At 37.8% G+C, this 23,862-nt stretch overlaps 1 protein-coding gene across 4 annotated transcripts in view; it reads left to right on the top strand.

Moving 5' to 3' along the window:
* GALK2 (galactokinase 2) overlaps positions 1-23,862 on the top strand; it is a 52,992-nt gene that overhangs the window by 17,228 nt on the left and 11,902 nt on the right. For all 4 annotated transcript variants that reach the window (XM_068696001.1, XM_068695999.1, XM_068696000.1 and 1 more), the window contains 3 exons: positions 9,264-9,362; positions 12,036-12,188; positions 16,909-17,119. In XM_068696001.1, coding sequence (XP_068552102.1) covers positions 9,264-9,362; positions 12,036-12,188; positions 16,909-17,119 — 463 coding nt within the window. The remainder of the gene's footprint in view (positions 1-9,263; positions 9,363-12,035; positions 12,189-16,908; positions 17,120-23,862) is intronic.

The raw sequence follows: 23,862 nt of genomic DNA, 5'->3' as shown, positions 1-23,862 counted from the left end.
TGGTACTAAGTTCTCTTCAGCCACCCTAATATTTTTTTCTGTTGCTCAAGACTGGGCAGCTGTGCACATACTTATTGGCAAAAATAGATATAAAGCCAATTGGGTTTATTTAATTTAATGTGAAATGTTGAGCATAGGAAGTTAAATTATATTATAAGTCAGACAGAATTTTGATTAAAGGACCTAAATCTAATCTGTAGTGGCATTGTGTCTATGGGCTTCAATATTATCACACTACAGCTCAGTTGAATTGGAGTGTGGGATTGTCAAAACATTCAATGTTGTCTTGTATTTAAGCAGCTACACTACATGGTAATGTCATGGATTTCAGTGGGAGAAAAGAGGGACCAACATGAATCATCTCTACTTTATTTCTGAAGCCTGTATATGATAAGAAAAGGACATGAATTGGTTACTTTACCCCTTCCTGATAATTTTCCTGATATGCAGTAGGGCTTTAATATTTGACAAGAAAATCTGTGAGTAGTCATACTGATAGTGTGACTTTGAAATTATTAATGTGCGCTGGTAATTCTGATTAGGATCGTTTTATAATATTGCTGCATCAAAAATGTTTGATAGATTCATGCTCAGATGATTTATGTAAGAACCTCAGGTTGCTTACACAGAAAATGGTACCTAGATGCTGTATTTTAAAGTACTTTTAATATTGAGAAATGTTAAAAATCCTTTCTTTTCCTATGGAATTAAAGCTTGTGGTTTTTTAACTTGTTAAATTTGACTGTGTGTTTGTAATCAAGGGGAAACTGAGTACTTCAGAGCAACAGTAATCAAAGGCCATAATCTCTCATCAACCAAATTGATAACCTTTTATTTGAGTATGTTAGAGGGCAGACGAAGTCAAGCTAAGATTTTTGTGGTTATGAGGACATTCAGATGCTATCTGACAAATTCTTTCCTATTTCTGAAAAAAGTAAGGATAATTACCTTGCAAAACATATATGAAGTTTAGCTAATTGGGATTTTGTATGCAAACTGGAAGCAGATGGTAACTTTCGGCAATCTATCCCTAGTCAAGACTAGATATTAAAAATAAGGATATTCCTGGTCGTAGAAATAACCTCAAAATTTGGGCATAATTTTATGCCCTAATAAATGAAACATGGTGTTGTATATTTCAGAAGTTATTTTCATGCATATATATATATAATAACATATAAAACATGCAAAGATAGAAATAAAAGATCAACATCTAACTTAACTTTAAATGTGACTTAAGTGATGGAAAATGTTTTTTTACTCTTAGATGCGTCTTCTCACTTTTCAGTCCTGTATTCTGTGAACCCCAAAGGATTTCACAGAAAATCTCCTGGGTGCTAAACTTGCCATAAAATGACCAACGTTCTGTAAAGAGAAGTAACAGAGTCTGACTTTTAAGATTAAACCAGAGAAGGCATTAATGAAATTGCATTGCAGAGCCATTACTGTATTGCTGTAGAGAAACTAAATGTACATGCAGGACTTTGGGCTCAATAGATCAATAGATATTTAAATACTCCAGTTAGTTAAATATGCATGCTGAATAGCTTTTTGGAGCACTGAAAATGACAGTCTAAAAATAACTCTCATTAATGAATTCTTCTCTTCGTAGAGCTTCCCTTCATGAATGGTAAACTTTAAAACGGGATTTTTTTTTTTCCATTTTGAACATTAGCTATCACTATTCCTGCCTTGTTATACATAGAAAATCTAGCATGTTTAACTTTGGCTGGAATTAACTTACATAAAACCACTGAGGTAGATGTAATTTAATACTATCATTTTATAGAGAAGGCTGCTTTATTTTGGTTGCTGTCATTCTGGATTTGTATATATCAGGTTTCTGGGTAATGTAGAGTAAGCTGTTCCAAAAAAGTACTAAGCAACACTAATTCTGTTTTACTAAGAAATATTTGCCTGTCTCCTACTCACTAATTGTCTTACTCTTTTAAGAGGTTTAAGCTTACACAAGTTTACTTCTTTAAAGGTCTGTGTGAGATTGAAAGGGATTGATCAGTGGTATGGAACATATTGACAATGACAGTTATATAGGGACAAATTCTGTCACAGTTCACATACTGTCCAGACCCATTGCACTGAGTGAAAATCAGAGCAGTTGGCCCTTGGCCTCTTTGTGAGCAAGGGAACTATTGAAGTCGAAACTCCCTTGTCTGTTCTCACTTAAATAATTCCCTAGGAGGCTGCTATTTTTAGGAAAACTTCTGTAAGTGTTTTTTTGTTCATTTTTATTACACGTTTTATTACACATTTTATACCTAAATATCTTTGCCTGTCTAAACCTTCATAGTCATTATCAATAATATCAAACTGAAAGAAACTAAAATAAATGATAAGACAATAGAGAATCAAATAAGCTGTACTGGGTGGTTCGTGAGTTGACATGCTACTGAAGTATCAGGGTATAAAAGGTCAAATGTAACACAATGGTGGATTGTGCCTGGAAATAGAGAAATACTCTTCTATCAGTTCTTCAGCATTTTTGAAATATTCATTTGAAAATTAAAACCTGAATTGTAGGTGTTTCATATTGAAAAGTAAACACACAGTGAAAAATACACACTAGTGAAAAGTATCATTTTACTGACAATCCACTTTTTCCATTAAAAAACAACAAAATAAAGTAACATGATGCAGCGCTATTGATGAGGGCTTATTACAAGTAATCTCTCTATCTAGAGTAACTACACATAAGGCAACAAATAAAAAAAAATCACAACCCTTCTTTGTCAGACTAAATTATATCTCCACTAATATGATTTCCCAGATTAGACTTTCTGCATGCTGGATAGGAAACCTTGTGGCTCAAAGATAAAACAGGTTTAAGTGTTAGTAATTTCTTTCCTTGTAACCCAAGATTGACTTGCTCCTTATCAGGGAGAACCTTAAATTGTTTCAAACAAAAAGCAGAGGTAGGTAGTAGAGCTCTTAGATCAAAGGCTAGCCTATGCCTGCACATGGGGGCCAGTTGTTTGATACACAAAGTGGTAAGTGCTGCCTCCTGCAATAGGATACATTCTGAGCATAATTTAGAATTAAGCTTCTGAAAAGAGTGCAGAAGTAAGGAGCAGCCTGAAGAAGGTTTTGTATATTGTTAATTTTCACTTTGTCCAAATGCTCCAACTAAAGATGTCTAAAACCTGAGTTGAGTTTTGAAACGCTTAAGAGACAGCAGCTTCCTTGGTAGGTTATTGCTTCGTTTATATTTCTAAATGTGTAATTGCTTATCAGGCAAGTGAGTGAAATGTATGCACTGAGATTTGACTCCTAATGATGTTGCTTTGTATTGTTTTATTCTCATCTCATCTCAGGGATATTCTCATTTATTGTGCTGTATCTTTTATATTGGATAAACAACAAAAATGTTAAACTTAGTATCTCATGTAACTCCCTGATACTAAACATCCCCCATGCACACACAGCCAATCTGGCATGTGTACTTGCCAACAGATATAAAAGTACTGCTTGTGTTTGTATGTATCATAGCTGGTCTGGCATTCAAGAGCTACAATATTTAGTGTTTCCTGACAGATCAGCAGGGAGATTTCAAGGTTTAACTCACTACCAGCTACTATTACTGTCATGTTTTGCTCGTCCCTCTCATGTGCTCAGAGCCTAAACAAACTAACTATACAAAATAGCTCTAGGTTAGTCTTGCTAGACTAAGTTTCGATATTTAAGTTTCCATTCCAGCTTCCCTGCTTATTATGGCTCATGTTTACAGCCTTCACTGTGGTCTGCAGAAAGTAGCAGTGTGCTTCACCCATGCCACTGCAAAACATGTTTAGCAAATGGATTTTGCCATGGCTGACGTGGTTGCATAGCCTGTCCTATTGACTGGAGTGTCAGGACAGTAACCTCAGTGAAAGGGGTGGAAGAGTTGAGGTTGCTAACTGGTAGAGGCTGCATTGCCGTATGTACCATATGAGCCACCATTTTGTGGCTTGTTTGGCTTGTTTGCCACATAAAGATAAAAAAAAAAAAAAAAGATACAAATATACAGTGAATTTTTCTCCGAGATAGTCTTAGAAAAGCTGGAAGTCTGCCTCTGTCCTTTCTTACAAACCAAGATAATTAAACTGGAAAAGGTTCAGGTAAAAAGCCACAGGGACAATTAAAGGTACAGGATGAACTCCATAAAAGTAAGCTAGGACTCTTTGGAAGAAGGAGCTTGAAGAAGAGGTGAGAGATAAGTGATAAGGTGAAATGATTAATGCAATTGGTATAGTGAATAGGAATCAATTGTTCATTACCCCTCACAATGCCAGAGGGTATCAAATGAAGCTAGTCAGGTGTATGTTCAAAACAGACACGGGAGATGCTTATTATCTGAGAAGTTGTGGAAGTCCTTGTTACTGGATGTTCCACATGCTAAAACTGTGAATGGGTTAAAGGGGAGTCTGGACAAGTTCATATACATGTATAATAAATCCATCATTGGTTTCTAAGTGTACAGAATTCATGTTCAGCTCAGGAAGCCGTGCATCAAAAAAAAAATGTTTCGGGGAAATGTCTTCTATACTTGGCCTTTGCTCCATACTAAGATGCTACTTTCTGTTATAAGATACAGAACAAGATGTGGCTTTGGTCTGACCTGCTATGTCTCTTTTTGTTAATATAGTCTACGTTTTGTTAATATAGTCTACGTTTTTCTATTCTGACCCAAGACTTTTAATTTATTTTATCTAACTGACAACCTGTTACTTACTCAGGAGTATTATATATACCTCCATTCTTGGCTTGGGTTAGGATTTAGGGTGGAGGGAATTTGAGGGTGGGGATGAAATCAAAGAAAACATATCCTGGTGTTTGAGCTTTACTTTTTGAAGTATGTTAAATGTATCACTTTGCTTGTTCAAAAATGTAGGTGATGGCTTAGGACTGTCTTCATGATAGATGTTCTTCACAAATGATGTCCTAGTCTAGCCTGCCCTGTTGGAACAACTTCCCTGGAACAATAATAAAGAAATTTGGAGGGCAGTAGCATATGTGGATCACAGACAGCTGGGACATCTGATTAACGAAATCATTTGTTTTCTAGTTGTAATGCTGCTGTTCAGACCCCTTTGTACTTTGATTTTGGTATCGTTTTGTACCACTTTTCATTACCATCATCTTAAAATGATTTTAAACCCATTCTGCAGTGGTTTCCCTGAGACCATATTCTTTGGAGAAATAAACTGCAATACTGGAAAAAGGGAGTTTTTTGAATTCTTACTTGGGCTTTGTATGACTTTGAACAAATCATGTAAATATCTGTACTGTATCTAAATTGAAGATAACAGCAGCCTTATAGGAATGCTTTTAAAGTAAAGTATGTAAAAATCTATGGAGACTTAAATGATGATTTATTAATGTTTTTGAAATAGTGCTTTAGGGATGGCATGAGACTTACACTCATGAGTCTCAGGTGCATAGAACTATTTATATTTTGTGATTAGCAGAAGGTGATCTTACATATGGATCATAATTTAAGGGATGAAAATGTAGTCTATGTGCAGATGGGGTTTAGTCTTTCAATGCTATTTCCCATAGTGAGTCATGAAGAACAAATGTCTCCTTTCATGTAGCTCTGCAAGAACACCTGTTTAGGGCTTATTTCTGCTACTGGAGAACTCAATAGGAATGACGTTAGTTATTCCTGATAGTTGTACTTTTAGCCCTACTGAGGAGTGGCTGGCAACCTCTGAACTTAACTGCCTGGTAGGTGATGCCACAGTGGAGCCTGGGGTGAGGTTCCCCTAAACCTGGCTATGAGAACGCTCCGAGTTAACCCTGCAGGAACCACGGTGTAGCCAGGGGGAAGTAAATGCTGCATTCCAAGGTACTGTTCAGACATACACTTGAGATGTTGCCAAACTGTGCAGTGAAATCTGGGATCTGAGAAGCTCAGTATTTTCACAGGTGAGACAAACCCTGTCATGAGATGCAAATAACAGAGGATTCATACAGGCCGTGCCTTAAGGGGCTTCTATGTGTTGCACGTTGAATGGAAACAAGGTATTGCCCTGGGACAGGCACTCATTATCTCCTTTTATTACACTGTTCTAGCAATTTTTTCCTTTGCGCAGTTTTATGTCAAAGCCTTAAGCCAGAGAACTCATGTAGCAAAACGTTTTTTCAGTTTCTAGTAATGAAGTCACATATATTTACATCATTATCATCTAAGAATCCCAAGCAGTACTTACTAATTACCAAGAAGGGGAAGATACTTCTAATTTTATTGAGGAAATAGAGTGATGATGAGTTAAAGGGACTTTCCCTGAATCACAACAAACTTAATGTGGAGCTAGAAACTGAGCCCAGACCTTCTGACATTCAGCTCACTGTTTCAGCCATATGACCGTCCTTTTCCAAGTATCAAATATGTACACAAAGCTCTCCAATTTAGTCTTCACATTCAATTCCAATGCTACAATTCAGTTCCTCTGAACTTTGCCCTCTCACTCATTTTAGCAAAAAGGCAATCATTTGCCCATTTGTTTCAATAGTAAGTAGAAACTGTTTTATATACAGATGATGCTTTCCCCTCCATTCACATGCTTCTCATCCTAGTATTAGAAGGCCAGCCTGTGTCAGCGAGGGCCTGTTTAAATTAGAAACCAAATCATGTTTCAGGGATGCCTTGGGCTGTCTTGTGGAGAGGGTTCTTCTCAACCCTTGCCAGTTACTACTTGGTGGTCCTGCCAATCGTTGCTGAGTTTCAAAACAAAAATTGCTCAAGCTCAGGCAGCACTGTTACCCAGCGTACGCAGCTGGACAGCTGGTGAGCTGGGACGAAGCAAGGCCCAGCGCTTAACCAGGCACAATTCACCAGACCATGTAAAGGGACGGGGGAGTGGCACTGTCCTAATTGCTAACATTCCTCCTCTGCAAGACTTCTGATATTTATTTAATAAGCCCAGGCTCATAAAGTCTAAATGATTTGAGCAATCAAGTGGTAGCTGATTTGTATATGGAGATGACATGCAGTCAGACTAAGTGAAGGGTGAAATGCTCAACTTCTGACTTCTGCAAAGTTTTATCTGGCAATTGCGAATGAAATAATACCTCAGGCAGCTGTGCCCAAGAGCGGAACATACAGTGAGAGTACCTAGGAGCTGTACTTCAGGCCAGATTTGCAAAGCCGCAGCTCCTATTTAAGGGTGCATGACCAGTGTGCTGGCATGGTCTTTCCAGCCACTGTGGAGACGTTCCTGTTGCTGCCAGTGAGTAATATTCATGAACTCCAGTGTGGTGTCTCCTGCCAGTGGCAGCAAAAGTCAGAGATGTGGTATTGCTCAGTTCTCAGAAGGGTGAAAGGCAGGTTCAGCAGAACTGTCTGGAACACGCCTGCATTTCCACAGTTCAGCAACAGATGTTTGTAAATAGGCACTCCTTCACATGTAGAAAGGAGTTCATCAAGAGACTGCCACGTGTGAGAGTTTGTTCTTTCTTTCTGTGGGACCGTTGCTGAGAGTTTTAGCATTAAGTGGGGAAAAAAAACAGCATTACATTCATTAGCATTTCATTCAGAATTATTCCCAATTTGTAGTGAAACAGGGACACATGGTAGACTTCCAGGTTCAAACTGGAAATGGACTTAATGCAGTGGATGTGGGACGAGCGAGGAAGAACAAATTTTGAGGAACCTGTTCTTCAGTAAAAGGCACTGGCAGATGTTTTTAAGTTCCTATATGTTCCTATATGTTACATATATTTATATGTATAAAAGAAGTATTATCTCCTTTTCAGTTCATTTTTAAAATACACAAAGGAAAGGCAGAGTAGAAAAGGAGAGTATTTTTGCTGTTTGTTCTTTCTATTTTCTCTCATGAATGGTGTTACAAGTGGCCGTTTACCCTATACAGCACCCATATAAGCTGAACAAACCCTTTGGTCTTTTCACCTGTATAACAGGATCCACTTAAACAGAAACACCAGCGTGGGTCTCTGATGACAACCTAAACTCCACTGACGTTTCATTCAGATAGGTAGTTTGCATAGTTTTAGAGTAATTTGTTAATGTTCTTTTGATAGCTTCTGCTTATCAGCCTGAGGCTTATTGACCATAACTGTATTGTGAACTGAGTAAATTGGTTGTTACTGTGTTTGCAAGCAGTTCAGCCTGATTACACTGATGTAAGCACCATTTTTACAACGTTGTCTCTGGTGCCATTACAGAAATTAAGCAAGCAAGCAGGCAGGAACACTGCACATACCTTGTTCTTAGTATGGTGATTTACTGCCTCTATCTGCTGCCTTTTACAGTTGTGTACTGGCTAATGTCCCTGCCCTGCTGCTTAGCTGAAGTCATGTGGTGCTACATCCGCAGTGTGGAATCTGAATCTGACTTTGCTACCAGACTGAGAAACAGGCTGCAACTTTTCTAAAGTTCTTTTCTCATCTTCCTGTGGTTACCTTGTGCTTAGAAAAACAAACTGGTAGGGGTTATGGTGTGAGGACATGTATGCTTTTGACCTACTTCCTTTTGAGAAGTTTATGTTCTTCAGCCATTCTCCATGGCTTCTCTGTGTTCTGTTTTGACTTGGCCTGATGGCTGAAAGCTTTCCTGTAAATTATTACTTTTGACAGTTATGATAGTGATATTCCACACTCCCATAGTATCCTCTGACCTGCAAGTATCAGAATGCACAAAGATATGCCTAAAATGTCAGAAAAGAATGTGAATCACATATAATTACAAATGATGTCAGATAAACAATGTAAGTGGAGTACAGTATCTCAAAGCAAACTGACAAGCACCACTGATTAGAGTATTTACAGTGAGAAAGAGTTTCTGAGTTAGCTTCAATCCATAATTTCTGATTATTGAGTTAGTGTATTAAAATAGTATAAAGTATCAATTTACCATCATTCTGTAAGCTAACAAGATAAGTACATATATGGATTCAACTAATAAATCATCAAAATATTGGCTATTGGGGTGGGGGAGTGTGAGGCAAATAAGGAAGGTGGGAAAGCTACCAACGTCAATCATCTAAACAAAGTTACTCTGGAAAACATCTGGCTGCAGTGGGTCTCCTGGAGGCTGCATAGTTGATTCTCTTTTGCTTCAGAACAAGAGGAAAAAGGGGACATGTGGCATCCTGGCTGATACCAGCTGATACTGCTTGGTGTGTGAGAGAGAATGGTCTCACAGCTCTGCCGTTTATCTCCTTCATTTTCTCACCAGTTCCTATGTAAGCAGTGTAAAAGTATCATCATTAATCTTGGCTGAAGGTTCACATTTATTGTTTTTTCAGGTGGAACTTGCAGAAATTTGCACAAAGAGTGAACGTTACATTGGCACAGAAGGTGGAGGAATGGACCAGGCAATCTCTTTCCTGGCAGAAGAAGGAACTGTATGTGGATCTTTCTAATCTAAACCAACAATGTGATATTTGTTAATGTAAACGATGTCTTCATATCTAGCAGAAAGACAAAAAAATAGAATAACTCAGCAAGCAGGATAAGCACCATTGCAAACAAAACAGGAGTTATATGTATAAACTTGTGCACAATTGGGTACAACGGGTTTGAAAGAATAAGATGGTGAAAAGTAGAAATGGAAAGAAGGAGAAAAGAAAAGTTGTGGGGAAAGATGCACCCTAGAAGAGCTCTAGGTTTCACACTATGTGGCTAATTGATCACTGAACTTAGATTTCCCATATAATGAAATCTGAATGGCTGGTATGCCTTGTATTCAGTGCAAATGGGATAATTATTATAAAAATGCTTTCTTGAAACTTCTTATAACCAAAGAGTTCTAGGAAGTTTTGCCAGGTCAAGTTAGAAAGACAATGGAGATTTTTTTTTTCCCCAGTTTTGGTAATTCCAGACAATTCTGTGGCTGAATTCTGATGTAGAAGGTATTTAGCTGTCTTAGACATGGTGACAGAAGGTGGACTAGCAATGATACACAGGACCTGACAAGTTATGCATGAGTGTTCGCAGTGGAATTTACAATGAAGGTCATCCACTGTCTCAGAGGGTGCACAGGACTGTGAACATTCAAACCTAAAAGGTGTCAAAATACATTTACTGAAATGAATGCAGCTTTTCATGGGAGACCTTTACTCTGCTTATAATCTGTTTGAAGTGATTTTATATCTCTACAGATTTTGTGCTTTATTGCCATATCTTGGATGAGCTTATACAGAAAATAAACTTTCCTAGAATTACACCAAATGTCTAGTGCCCTCATGACACATTTATTTTCGATTTCACATCACCTGTGCCTACTCTGTACCTTTCCTTCATGCTTTATACTGTTAGTAGTAAACATGCGGCTACATTAATGCTGAAGAAAGTTGCATATTTTCCTGGCAAACACACAGAGGATCTTATAAGTGGAGACTTTTCAGATACATATAGGTGGTGGTCAGAAAAGCAAAGAAAATGGTAGAAAAGATTAAAAAAAAGAAATCGTAAACTGAACACAAAGCATCCTTGCTTCAGTATACTTGCAGCTGAATGCAGCTCTGGCCACCCATGTCAAAAAAAAAATAACATAACTAGAACAATTTGAGCACTGACTGAATAATTTAAAACTTCAGCTTGGAGAAACAGTACCTTTGATGGTGAAATTTTGAAGCTTTGTAAAATACTGAAAGGGTTAGAGAAGGTAAATTGAGAATTCAGTGTTTTTCATAACTGAAGCGCTAATAGAAACACAATGACATTAGCAAGCAGCTTTTTTAAAAACAAACAAGGAAGTTGTTTTTCAAAACATTCATTGTTAAATTGAGAAATACTGTACATATTGGACGGCAAAAGTTTAAAAAGGGTTCAAAAAGGATTTTCTTGGATATGCTGATAGAGTACTAGTCTATTTGTGGCTATTAAACATAATAGTATGATGTATATTCCAGTGTCAGTATAACCGCCATAATTTTCCAGTATGAGAAGCTGGAAAAGTATACCAGAAGAAAAGATTGCTTTGTATATGACTTATTTATATATTTCCTCTAAATATCCATGTAAGGCTACTGTCAGACACAGGACACCAGACCAGGTCAGTGGTACATTCTGATCTAATGTAGCAGTTCCTAAAGGGTATATTGAAATGTAAGCAAGCCTGTCTGTCTTGATAGTAGTTTTGTGACTTGGTCCAGAATCTCAATGGTAGGGAGTAACACACATGCTGTACATAATGTACAAGCAGATTTGTCATTGTTTATTTAGCACTCTAGCTGCTCAAGGAACTCTCTGGGGGTGAACAATGCCAAAACCAGTAAGATGTCCCTGCTTGCAGAGTAACAATCTATTCTAAGGAGCGAAAGCAGGGCACATGATTTACAGCTTACCCCACTGAAAAGCCAGATGTGAGTTTAATCTCTTGATTACATTACATCCTGAATTATTTAATTAATGCATGCCTAGCTTATTCCACAAAAAGGTCACAAAATGTTGGGAACATCTTACATAGCCTGTGTAAGGCATCTGTGAGGCAAGACAGTCTCTTAGAAGAAAGGAGACAGTAACTACTTTTTATATATCATTTTATTTCATTTCTCTGATTATTGGTATGTAACATGATCATTGTCTCCAGGCAACCCTAAAATTTTGGTAATACTTAGTACCTCAGTGAACTAAATCTTGATTTAGTGGAAAATTAGAAAAGTAAGGGGGAGATGGACACTAGTGTAGGGGAAGCGAATGTGAAGCTGCTTGTTTCTAGTAGCACATACATTAGCTTCAGCCAGGCCTGGTACTTTTCTGTAGATCAAAGAAAAACTGTTGTCTTAAACAGGCAAGAAAAATAGGTTGGGTGGGGTTCTGTGAAACCCTGAAAAAACCCAAAGACTTAATGGAAACATTTTAAAATCCAGCTACAAGGGAAGGGTTTGAAATGTATGTGCAGCTTGGCCAATGAGGTTAAGTCTCTTTTCTTGCTGTTTCATGTCAGTTTCCTTCATTAACTGTCCCTGGATTTCCAAGAGAAAAAACATGCAAATTTGCATATGATTTATAGAACTAAGTGCACTGCTAGCTAGTAGTAAATTAAAACTAACCATTCATTTTTCTTCTGATAGGCCAAGTTGATAGAGTTCAGTCCTCTGAGGGCAACTGATGTTAGACTTCCAAGTGGAGCAGTGTTTGTTATTGCTAACAGTTGTGTTGAAATGAATAAAGCAGCAACTTCTCATTACAATACTAGGGTAATGGAGTGTCGTCTGGCTACAAAGGTAATGTATGGCTTATGTCAAACTCTAATGAAACCTTCATCTAAGTATGTGTTTTTCTCCACTTCTGACCAATCGTATCTTTAACACCTGGCTAGGTGCTACTTTAAGTAGCATTTTTCTTTCCAGAACCAGATACTTCCATCTCTGCAGAAACAGGACTCCTGCTAAGTTTAACGGAAATGCAGAGACAGTGCCCTTATATAGAAGATTATGTGATTTAATTCTATTTATTTTGTATTATATTTGAATGGAGGAAATATGTCTATTTTTCAGCAAATAAATATTCTCAGTTAATGAGATAGACTGTTTCTAATTAAAGCTGAATAATGATAAATAATGGAAAGCAACCAGTGTGGTCACATGTTTATATGTATATATGGCAGTAGATGTGTATTTTCAAGGATTTAGAGGACATCAAAGCTACTAGTTGGAGGCCTGGAAGTAATATTGGAAATGCTGAATAGCAGCATGCATGTTAGTGTGAAGTTTAAAACAGGCTTGAATCAAACCCCAGCATTTAGGTTGCGCTGCCAGTTTGTAGTTTGCAATTATCTCTAAAATACATGGAATCTGAACATGACAAATCTAAGTTCCACTTTAATTATAGATTTTGCCGACCATACGTTTAGGAATATGTAGATACAGGGTTTGATTTAAGTCTGTTATAAAAATACAGTGGATTTTTCTTTGATTAAATTAAAGGACAAGTAAGCATAATGATTCAAAATTATACCCAACATAGAGTGCTGTGTGAAAGAAGAAAAATTGGGTCACAAAGTATAGGTGAAAGTTTTAAAAAGTGCTGCATGGAACTTCTTGCCACAAAACATTTGGCCAAAGTCTAAGCAACACTCCAATACTCAATCTAAACAAACAGGTACTTTGAGCACCTGTTGGCATAATAATTCCATGAAAAAAATACCATACTAAATGCTAAACAAAAGTGAGAGTTGAAGAAATTATCAGGCAAAAGTAATATAAAATATGCTAGTTGAGATATTTTTCCAGGAGGGAAGCTAAACTTCAGGTAACTTTTAAAATGGGCTTTCAACTGGCGTATAAAAAACAGCTGCATTTTAGGTGTTAAGTTAGATATTAAAGCTGTTGTTATTGAAGTTATTGAAGACTCCTATGCCTTTAAGCAAATCAAGTTAAGCGTGATGGTTCTGACATAACTGATAAACCTCTGACTTAGGATAGCTGATCAACTAAACACGTCTTTTAGGGTCCAAAATGATCTGTTTTGAAAAGCAAACTGTAATAAGTGCATTATGATGTAAGACCTTTTAAAGTATTGTTCCATATGCCAGCTTTGGCAAATTGAATCATAGTTTTTTAAATTGCTTTAAATTACTGAACCTGTGTAGTAAACTGCAAAAAGGGGCAAGGAAGAATGACTTTTTACACTCTTGTTAGCTATGATGCAATCCCTAAATAGGTACCTTCAGCAGATCCATGATTTTAAGTAGACTAACAACATACACCTGTCTATTTTTAAACATATGCTACCCAGATGGAAAGCTGCACACACTATAACAATATGTTTAGCCAAGAAAGATTGTCTTTAGGAACAGGTCACAGTGGGGTGAAGGAGGGCAGGTATGTAAGTGGAAGCAGGGAAGTCTTTTATGCACCATTAAGCTAATGGAATTATGAAATAACACGCAGAGCTTCACAATAATATTTTACAAGAAATGCCCATTGGTAAGTGCCTTAGGATGGGCTTTTTTCCCCTCTTCCAACTTAGGCCATTTTCATATTTCTTATTCCTTGCAGAAATCTGTGTAAGTAAAGATACCAATACAACATGTCTCTGTTGGCATTAGTACAGAACGTTTTGATATCAGTCTGTCTTACACCAAATGAAATCTTGAGCATCCTCACAAAATTGCCTGTCTCTGGTTCTATGCCTTTCCCTTCTAGACAGCCATTTATTTGATTGATTTTTTGCTGTTCTTGTTTGTTTTTTCTTCTTTTTAAATTTTTGCTTTAGTCTCTGAGTGCTTTCCTGTACACCATTAAACAGCATGTTTAAAGTCAATTACATTCCTCAGAACATTCTCAGTTCCACAGGAAATTAACATGTACTTTATACCTCAGAACTCTTGCGCAGTAGGTGTTGCAGGGTAAGTATGCACATTAGTGAATATTCTGCTATCCCTGTGTTTCGTAGGGTGTGTTTCAGTTCAGTTTCAGCTATAGCGGTGCCGAGAATGTCTGCAAATGGGATGCCATGTAGTTAATCAGCCAGTGTGTGTTAAGTGTGGGCAGACACTCAGATGGCATATAGAAATATAAAGTGTAAGAAAATGGTGTTATATAAGGGCTAAGTATCCCAATACTTCTCAGCCAGGCTTTCTTTTATTTAGATTTGTCCCATCATTCACTGAGTATGTTGTACTGTCAGTTGCATACCGTGCTCCAGTGTGCCTGTGTTGAACAGTAAGACAATAAGGGCTACAGATCCTGTATCCTGACAGTTAAGAGCCAGCTGGATTATGTCCACATCTTTAATCCATCTAGTCAGAGATCATCAAGAAAATATCCAACTGTGGGGATCAGTGCTGGGATTACATTTGTACATTTAATAGATGGGATTTTTCTCATTTCTGTTCTGTGTCCGTTACAATTTGAGGTGCTGCAGCTAAATATTAAAAACAATATATTAAAAAAAAATCTTTTTGCCCATAACATTTTTCCCAGTGCTGTTACAATTTAAATTTCGCTATAAGCAGTATGAAATTTTACAAAAAAGCCCTGCCCGCAGGCCTGAAGAGGTCAGTTTCCATTTGGAACATCTGACGTGTAAAACTCAATGTAGTTAGCTCATCTAAAATACAGCATCTCCACTCAAGAATAGAAAATAGAGTAGATGGCACAGTGCGTGTGACAAATATTTATAGCTGGATTATTTATTTTACAAGTAAGTAGAAGGACTTTTGTTGCCTTAGAGAGCATTATATTATTTTTTTTCTAAATGCTTAGTTCTATTTAAATTCTGGTAATAAAGTTTAGGGGATGCTGAATGTTAGGATTAAATTATGAGAGGGAAATTTCCATTCATTTAGCATCTTGGAACAGATCTAAGTTTGTGTCATAAACATGCACCAACATGCACCAAATATTATTGAATATTTAAATGAAATAAGTGAAGCAATAATTGTTACTGTACCTGATCAATAAGTAAGCCAAAATACAAGTGCATTAAAGTAACAAAGGTCTACATGCTCAGTGCCTTTGAAAAGCAGTCCAGAAGAGACTTAAGCAGTCTTTCTCCAGAAAATTTTCTCACCTTGATTTCTGCATTAGCCACCAGACACAGCTGTTTCTTTCTCCACCACCACATACAACACTGTTTTAAATGACAGCAGTGTCATATGATTGGGATTTTGATTGGATTTTGTTTGTTCTGCTCTGCTAAGCTTCGTATAAATTTTAGCAAGTCACTAGATGGCACCAAAAGTAGTTAACTTTTATGTGCCGTAATAAAGCACAATTGGAAAAGCCCCTGCAGAAGCGCTGTTGGAGGAGAGCAGGAGGTTGAGAATCTATAGTTGGACAGTAGATCTGCTTAAACATCCAGTTCAACATGGATTTGAATGGGAAAAGGAATTAATTCCCTGATTTTGCTGCAATACTTTAAACTCTCTGCAAACATAAAGCCTGATCTGGTATATGTGGAAACTTTAATCTCAATTTAAATGGTGCAGAATTAGAGGCATGTTGTGTATTTATCAATCCCGTAAAGTGACGTTGGCACATCCCTGCTAATCTGTCACAATAACCACTTAATATCATTCCATCACTAATAACATTAAAAATATTCCACCTCATGGAAGCATTTGGAAAGCTGCTTTGCTCAGGTGTTTTCATTAGGCACTGGGGAGCATCATCACATGCAGCAACCTTCTGGAGAAAAGCCTCTTTGACATATTTCCTTTTAGGGTTCTGGTGTGTTTTTCAATTGCCAAAACATCAGAAAGATACATAACACATGACATCATTATCTGGAGTGGGAAAAACACTTTTATCTAGATCTAATTAGCATAATAGCAATCATGTAGGAACAGAACAGATTCTGACCAACACATAGTAACTTTGTAGAGCTCAAAATTTTGAATTTTGTGTTAAAAGAATGTGCTTATTTGTAATTTACCCTAAACACTAGACATTGAGAACGAACACAGTTAATTCTCCAGCACAAATCTTATGCCTACCTACTTTCATATTTTTAGGACTATTATGAGAAAGGTTTGTAGTGACAACGATCATTAGGAAACTGCAGGAACATCTTGGAAAGATCGATCTCTGTTTCCAATGTTAGAGCAAATTAGTGCAGAAACAGACTTCTTGGGGACTTGCAGTGTTACAATATTTTAGCATTTGTATAAGCAATAGTCTGAATGTGGTTTTGAAATATTAGCAATTGTTTGAAGTAATAACATCCATGGAAAAGGATGAATCACTGATTTGATATCACACAATGTCAGTAGGGCTTTCACAGACAATGTCTCAGGTAGGGGAGTGTATGTGTATCTGCCATTCATAGAGCTTTTATATAAAAATATAGTAATTATCTGCTCTGTGTGGATTGAAAGTGGCTGTTGATGATTCCCAATTAAGAAGTGAAAAGAACAAATGGGTCTTAAAGCTGCTAATGGACAATTTAATGTTAGTTTTAAACTGGAAAGCACAATATGTTTTATTTTTTACATCTTAGCTTCTCTCAAAGTCAAAAGGCCTGGACTGGAAAAAAATGTTGAGACTCCAAGATGTGCAAGCCAAGCTAGGAGTTAGCCTAGAGGAAATGCTGACCATTGTCGAGGAGGTATTACATCCTGAGCCTTACAGCACAGAGGAAATTTGTAAATGCCTGGGAATTAGCCTGGAGGACCTCCGCTCTCAGATCCTTAGTCAAAACACGCAAGATGGTAAGCATATATGAAATGGCGTTTTTTACTGCATGATGTTTGTGTTATATAAAATAGTTCTGTATTAATATTAGTAGGTAGTACACAAGTCTTGCCAGAATAGTTCTCCAGAATCTTAGGTGTCAAGATGCTAAATGGCAGAATGAATCACAGAATCACAGAATTTCTAGTCTGGAAGAGACCTCAAGATCATCGAGTCCAACCTCTGACCTAACACTAACCAGTCCTCCACTAAACCATATCACTAAGCTCTACATCCAAACGTCTTTTAAAGACCTCCAGGGATGGTGACTCCACCACCTCCCTGGGCAGCCTGTGCCAATGCCTAACAACCCATTCTGTAAAGAACTTTTTCCTAACATCCAACCTAAAACTCCCCTGGCGCAACTTTAGCCCATTCCCCCTTGTCCTGTTGCAAGGCACGTGGGAGAATACACCAACCCCCACCTCACTACAGCCTCCTTTAAGGTACCTGTAGAGAGGTACCTTAAGGTTTCTTAAATGGTAAAAGTAGCAGATCACTTACTATTTTAGAGTAGTCTGTAATATTTTAGAGTCATCGCTAAATAATCCAGGCTTTATTCTAGAGAAAAGACTAAGCTAGGCTTCCTTTTTAAGCCATAGCTCCAACAAAACCAAACATTTTGGATGGTTACAGCATTGATCAAATGAGTCCTGTTTGTGGTTCTTTAAATGGTGTTCAGGGATAGCACAGGTGGAGCTTGTGCTTCTCTTTTCGAATTGATAAATACACAGTCACTTCATAAAACAAGCAACAAATCTTCTGGGCCACTCTTTCCTGAGAAAGAAGTTTCTGTTACCGCCAATATATATATTTATTTATTTTATAAAAACGTTGGTGCAGGTAAATAATTTACTACTAAATGTATTTCCCACATATTCTCGCATATAATTATACCATGTAGTCTTGAGTATTGGTGTATATGACTTTTGAAAGATTGACTGGTTTCTGAAAGAATTGTCTTGGATGCATACAGTAGGATTGCTAGTAGTACTTAATAGAGCATTTATGAAATCATTAGTTTGCCTACATAGTCATTTCCAGTTGAGATTAGAATTTTACTTTATGCATTTAAAATAATGCATACTTCTTTGTTTCTATCCTGTGGCTTTAATACCTCTGCTATTCTCCACAGCCAAATTATATCCTTGCCAAGACTGCTTTCAGGGAGGTACATATTTTATGCATATAAATTAGTAACATGTATATATATATATATATGCATAATGGTGCATATATTTAAATAATATGCATATCTGGAACAATTGTAAATGTTACATATTGAACTGAGATCAGGCCTGAATCTATAATCTGTTTTGCAAGACAATGATATCAGAGAGCATAAAATTATCTTACTGTCTAATTACACTGCCAGAGGGGTACCAGCATGGAATATGATATCTTACTCCAGCTCTTGATCTTCACAGAAAGAGCTATGATCATTCTGTGCTGTATGTACAAGACTGAACTCTGTAGATGTACTCTGCAGCATTTTCATGGGGAACTACAAAGTTCTGACTCTTTTATGCTGTCCCCTAACTCCCCTTTATGAAGCAGTACAAGACTTACAGATGTTTATAATCTATAGACCTGGTTTATAAAATAAAATTCTACAGCTCTGTAGAACCGAATTGTTTTATTTATGTTATGTTGTGTTGTCCGTCCCTCCCTCCCCCAAAACTTGAATAAAAAATTTAAACTCAAAAGTTATAGAAAAAACTCAAAGGAAGTGCTATACTGTGGCTCTGAATAGTGTTTGCAGATGTTTGCTGAACGGAATCTCTTAAACTTGCATGACCATGATTTCATTTGATAAGGCCAATTACAATGGGTTATGCTGGAAGTCTCTTTGCATGTACAATATAAAATTAAATAACAGCTTTCTGTAAAACTATATACAAAGAAGAAACAAGACAGACACAGAAAGAAAATCTAAATGCACGGTGTTTTTTTCTTTTTTGTTAACACACTCAACAAAATTTCATTTTATGTTGGCTTTGGAAAACCAGAGGGTGTTTGACAAAAATATTTTCCTTATCTCCCCTCTACTTTCCCACTATACTTTAATGACAAAGCCTGGCTTCTTTATGTGAGAAAACCCACCAAGAAATAAATGATCTCTGCAGAGGATTTCGGAATGTTGAACTTGTGTTCAACAAGAACAAAGAGAGCTCTAACCTTTAAGGTACCTTTTATTCCTTTGTATAGGTTTTATCAACTTTTCTGATAAAATATTACAGCATTAAGTGTAAAATATGTGCATGAGAAGTATACTTAGATCATTTACTGGAATCCAAATTTTCTGTGGCTGAATATAAATTGTCAGTAGTTTTAATTCTTTTGTATTACTCAAAGCCCAGTGATAGTTAACATTATTACTGATGCTGTATCTCATGTTTAAGGATCTGACAGTGCTATGTATATTATTTCAGCCTTCAGTCCAGCTTTCCTTCCTCTACTGCTCCAGTGATGGTGCTGTATACTTGCACAAAGTTCTGTGTATATGTAAGGCTGACCAAAGAAAATATCCAGATCCCAAAGAAAAATCACATGGACAGGCTTTGGGCAAGTCCCAGGCTGTGGCTGATGCATAGCAACTTTACATCCCTTTTATAGGCAGGTACTCAAGGATTCCTGCGGTGCCTCACTGTACAGCCCTACTTGCTCCCCAGGTTTGGAGAAGCACAGATGATGCATAAAGCCTTTGTAAACTTATTGCAGTTGTTCCTTGGCCAACTCAAAATCCTGAGTTTAAATCCCCCTTCCAAATGTTTATACATGGATTGCACTCATGGCTTCTGAACATCTCCAGAGAAAATAATATTTCTTACATTCTAAGGTGCACTATATCATAATTTTGTCTTGGACTTGTGCGCTTCACAGAACATTTAGTGTGTGGTTATTGTGGGACATTAAGTATTTATAAGCCTCACCACAAAAGGACACTTTTACAGGAGAGTATATTCCTTTGAACTATAAAAAGGTTTTTTGTTCTTAAGTGAGTTATTTTTAAACTGATTTTTCCTTTTCACATATAAAATTGTAATTTAATTGTGGCATTCAAACCTGGGAAATGAGTTGTCATGGGAATAACAGGCATCCATTTGTTGTCGGGATTTGGCTGTTGAACGGCCCTCCTATTTGTTTCCTGGAATGATAATTCTAAAACCATCCTGTAGCTTGACGAAGTGGTGTTTCGATAGCCTTTCATTCGCATTGCCAAGTTATCTGTATTAATGGTGATCTCAACACAAGAACAATTTTTACTTTATTTGCACAGAAACTAAGGCACGGCTGTATGTGAAGGTGGACTCTCAGACATGCTGCTCAGCCACACATAGAGCTTTGTTGTGTGCAGCTGTAGAGTGCCCCTGTTTTACAAGAACAGAAGTTACCTCCAAATTGGTGAACCTAAGAGCACTTCCCAGCTTCAGGATCTGGGTGCCTGTCACAGCCTCAGCGTGATCCCTGCTATGGCCAAATTGGGGCACACTTCGTCTCCTTCAATAAAACCACAGCTTCCTTGGGATGAGCCCCAGGACGTCTGCTCCAGGCAGACCCCATACAGGTACTCAGCCGAGGTAGGCCTTTTGGGACTGCCACAGGTCAGGCACAGGCAGTGAATGTTCTAGGTTAGTCACAACAGCCCTGCTAAAGCTCACACGTCTCTGGAGAAAAAACAGCTCAAAATTGGTAGTTACCATATTCTCAAAGCAGGTGTCTGCTAAAAGGGTTGCTGAATCCAGCAATGGCCGGTCCGTCATTTATTTTCAGAAAGCCGGATTACAAACAGTCACTTGAGCAGTCCCAGTAGAGTAACTGTTCCCCACTTTGAGTAGGGGGGTTCACAATCTGGCTCAAATTAAAGCCATCTGGCAGCATTTTCTTGTATATATTATGAGCCAGAAACCTTCACCCTCTTCATGTTCAATCAGCAGGATGCCTAACAGAGAAAGGTACTATTCCACATGAGTAATGGTGGTAGAAACTGTCCCCTCCATGATTTTGCATTGGTGAGTTTTTCCTGTTGTAAATTTCTAACAGTTCCATCAGCCATGTGTAGCTCGTTAATCTACAGTGAAACACATCGTAAGAAGCTGCCAAAGCAGCCAGAAAAAAATATACAGCCTGAAGAGGCTGGTCTTTAGCTAAAGGTCAGATAGAATTGTACAGGAAGTCCCTAAAGAAAGGAATCTGCTGAAACTGAAATTACAACAAATCATATGAGTTGCTGGGAAGCCACAATGTTTAATTGTAGAGAAAAAAATCCATGTAAGTGGAGTGGACAGGTTTACACAATTTTAATAAAGTTAAAACAAAAAATACGACGATACAGTTGCAAACCCACAGTAAACTTCTCTGTTACATTTAACTAACTGTCATTTTTGTTTGCAACAAATAGCCTGGGATTTTTGTTTGTTTTAAGAGATTCTGTATGGATCTTGAACGAACTTTCATTAATGTTAGTTGTGTCTTAACAAATTACAAGGTTCTTGCTGCAGTGTGAACTATTAGTGCACTGGAAAATGTCACTGCTTCTTTCAAGGGCCTTTCGTGGTTGGTAAGTGGGTTAAGTCTAGCTGCTCACAGATGGTATTACAGAGATCCTGTGCAGAGGAGCAAAGCCCGGGTGCAGAGAATGCACAAAGGGTCAGCAAGAGTCACTGACATTCCCTGAAAAATGGATGTTGACTGGTAACACAAAGCAGTTAACAGTGGATGAGATTCCTTGTGGACTGTGTTCTCTTTGAAGCTTCAGAAATAATTACTGAGGCCGTGACTTGAAAGGTGGATTAGCTCTGCCAGCAATAGGCTGACTGCTAGTGAACGTGTTAAAAACTTAGTGACAAAGCATCACTAAGAGTAGACTTGGGTGTAAGATTCCTTGTCCTCCCCAAAGTTTTCTTTGGTCTCATTTTGTCTTTTCACATTCATTGTAACAACTTCTGATCTGTATTTCTTTCAGCCTATAGAAGGTATAGCTCACTCTCACTTCAGTCCACAAGAAACTTTGTGCGTGTGCAGCTGATACCATACAACATAAATCACAATCGCCACATTGTCTCTTCAGATAGGGACAACAAAGCCCCTGAGATTTTGATTGTGCCAGCATGTCTAGGTCTAAAATCAAACAGCTTTCTTGCATGGCAGTGAGCTACACAGAAAGCAACAGAGAGGGAACACACAGCAGTGTGAACAAAGAGCTTTTGACAGCATGTTTCTGGTCAGAGACACAATCCTTAGTTGATATGAATCCCCATCACTGCAAACAGTGCTCCAGTGTTTTATCAAGCTGAACACCAGGACTGGATACTGCACAGATCCCTTTATGGGAGAAACATTACTTCAGACACGTGCTGGACAATTGCTCTTATGTCAGCATGGCAGTCAGCAAAGCATCATTGCACCAGAGATTTTAACGTCCTCCCTAGTCACAGAAACAAGTACTGTAGGGCAACTCATGTCTCAGGTGAGATGAGCAGTTACCTCAACTGCTAGAGTGAGCATATCCATACCCCTCAGCTGGAAATAAATATAAGTGTGTGAAACCAGGGCTTAATAGTTTAAAGGTTTAAGAAAACATTTACATTTTTAGTCGGCTTGAGTACCTAATTTCCATATACAATAATAGATTTAAAGACCCAAATACTTTTAAGAATGGGGCATGATTTCCCTAAATCCTGCCTTTTTGCTCTCCTTTGAGCCCCACAGAGGGCAAGACCTTACAGCCCAAGTACTGTACAACACTGCCCACTTTACTTTGAGGGCTTCAGTTTCTCTTTTTTCATAGCCCTCCAGCCCTAGCTCAGATATAAACTAAGCAGTTGTGCACACTTAAGTTTTCTTTTAACCATGACAAAGTATGGCGTATGAAATAACTCTTTTTTAATTGTAAGAAATATGGTTGCTTTCCCATGAAACACGCAGATTTTGATCAGTTCCTGCACTCTTCTAAAATCATGGGCTCTATAGCTCTTTGGCATGGCCTGGCCTGTTAATTCAGATCTGCTTATATTCAGTATACAGGCTGTGATAGAGTAGGAAGGTTCAAATATAAATGTAGTCTTGGGGAATATCATGTGTGCTCTGCTATCTTTTATTATATGGAGATGGTTTGTTGGACCACCCATCCAAACAGAAAGAGATCCAAGAGGGTTTCTCTATTACCAGAAGCATTTGGTGTTGATAGCTGAAAATATGTGAATCATTTGATTGTTTTAGAATAGCACTCAGAGAGTACAGAGGTGTTTGCTGTCCTGAAGATAACTCTACCTGAACAGTAAACATGCTGCCAGAGAGGAAAAGCAAACTAAACACGAACATAATTTTCTGAAATAAAACACTGCCCATAAACAACCAACAGCTAATGTAATGATGCCAGGCTTTACCTGATACCAGTTCTGTAAACAGACACAAAGAAGTCTGAAAATAACATACAGCCATGCTCTCGTTTGAGACCTGCTTGTCAGGGTTGCTTTCCCAGAGAGAAAGACAGCATCAAGGTAGCAAATTCTCCCCTGCGCTGCTGGGCTCTCCACCAAGTGAACACTGTCAAGAGCTCAGCCCAGAGTTGCTGGCTGACAGCCAGGGGTTGGAGTGCCCGTTCCCATTCCAATTCATAACATGATGAGCATAACACAACCCCAGAGATTTTAAAGGTAATCTGGCCAGTAGAGCATTGCTCTACCAAAGGGTGGTCTCTGAATCAATCACAGCCTTT

This window comes from Anas acuta, chromosome 12, assembly GCF_963932015.1.
Source record: "Anas acuta chromosome 12, bAnaAcu1.1, whole genome shotgun sequence".
NCBI lineage: Eukaryota > Metazoa > Chordata > Aves > Anseriformes > Anatidae > Anas > Anas acuta.
The sequence above is the reverse complement of the archived record's forward strand: the minus strand, read 5'-3'. Positions and strand labels throughout refer to the sequence as shown.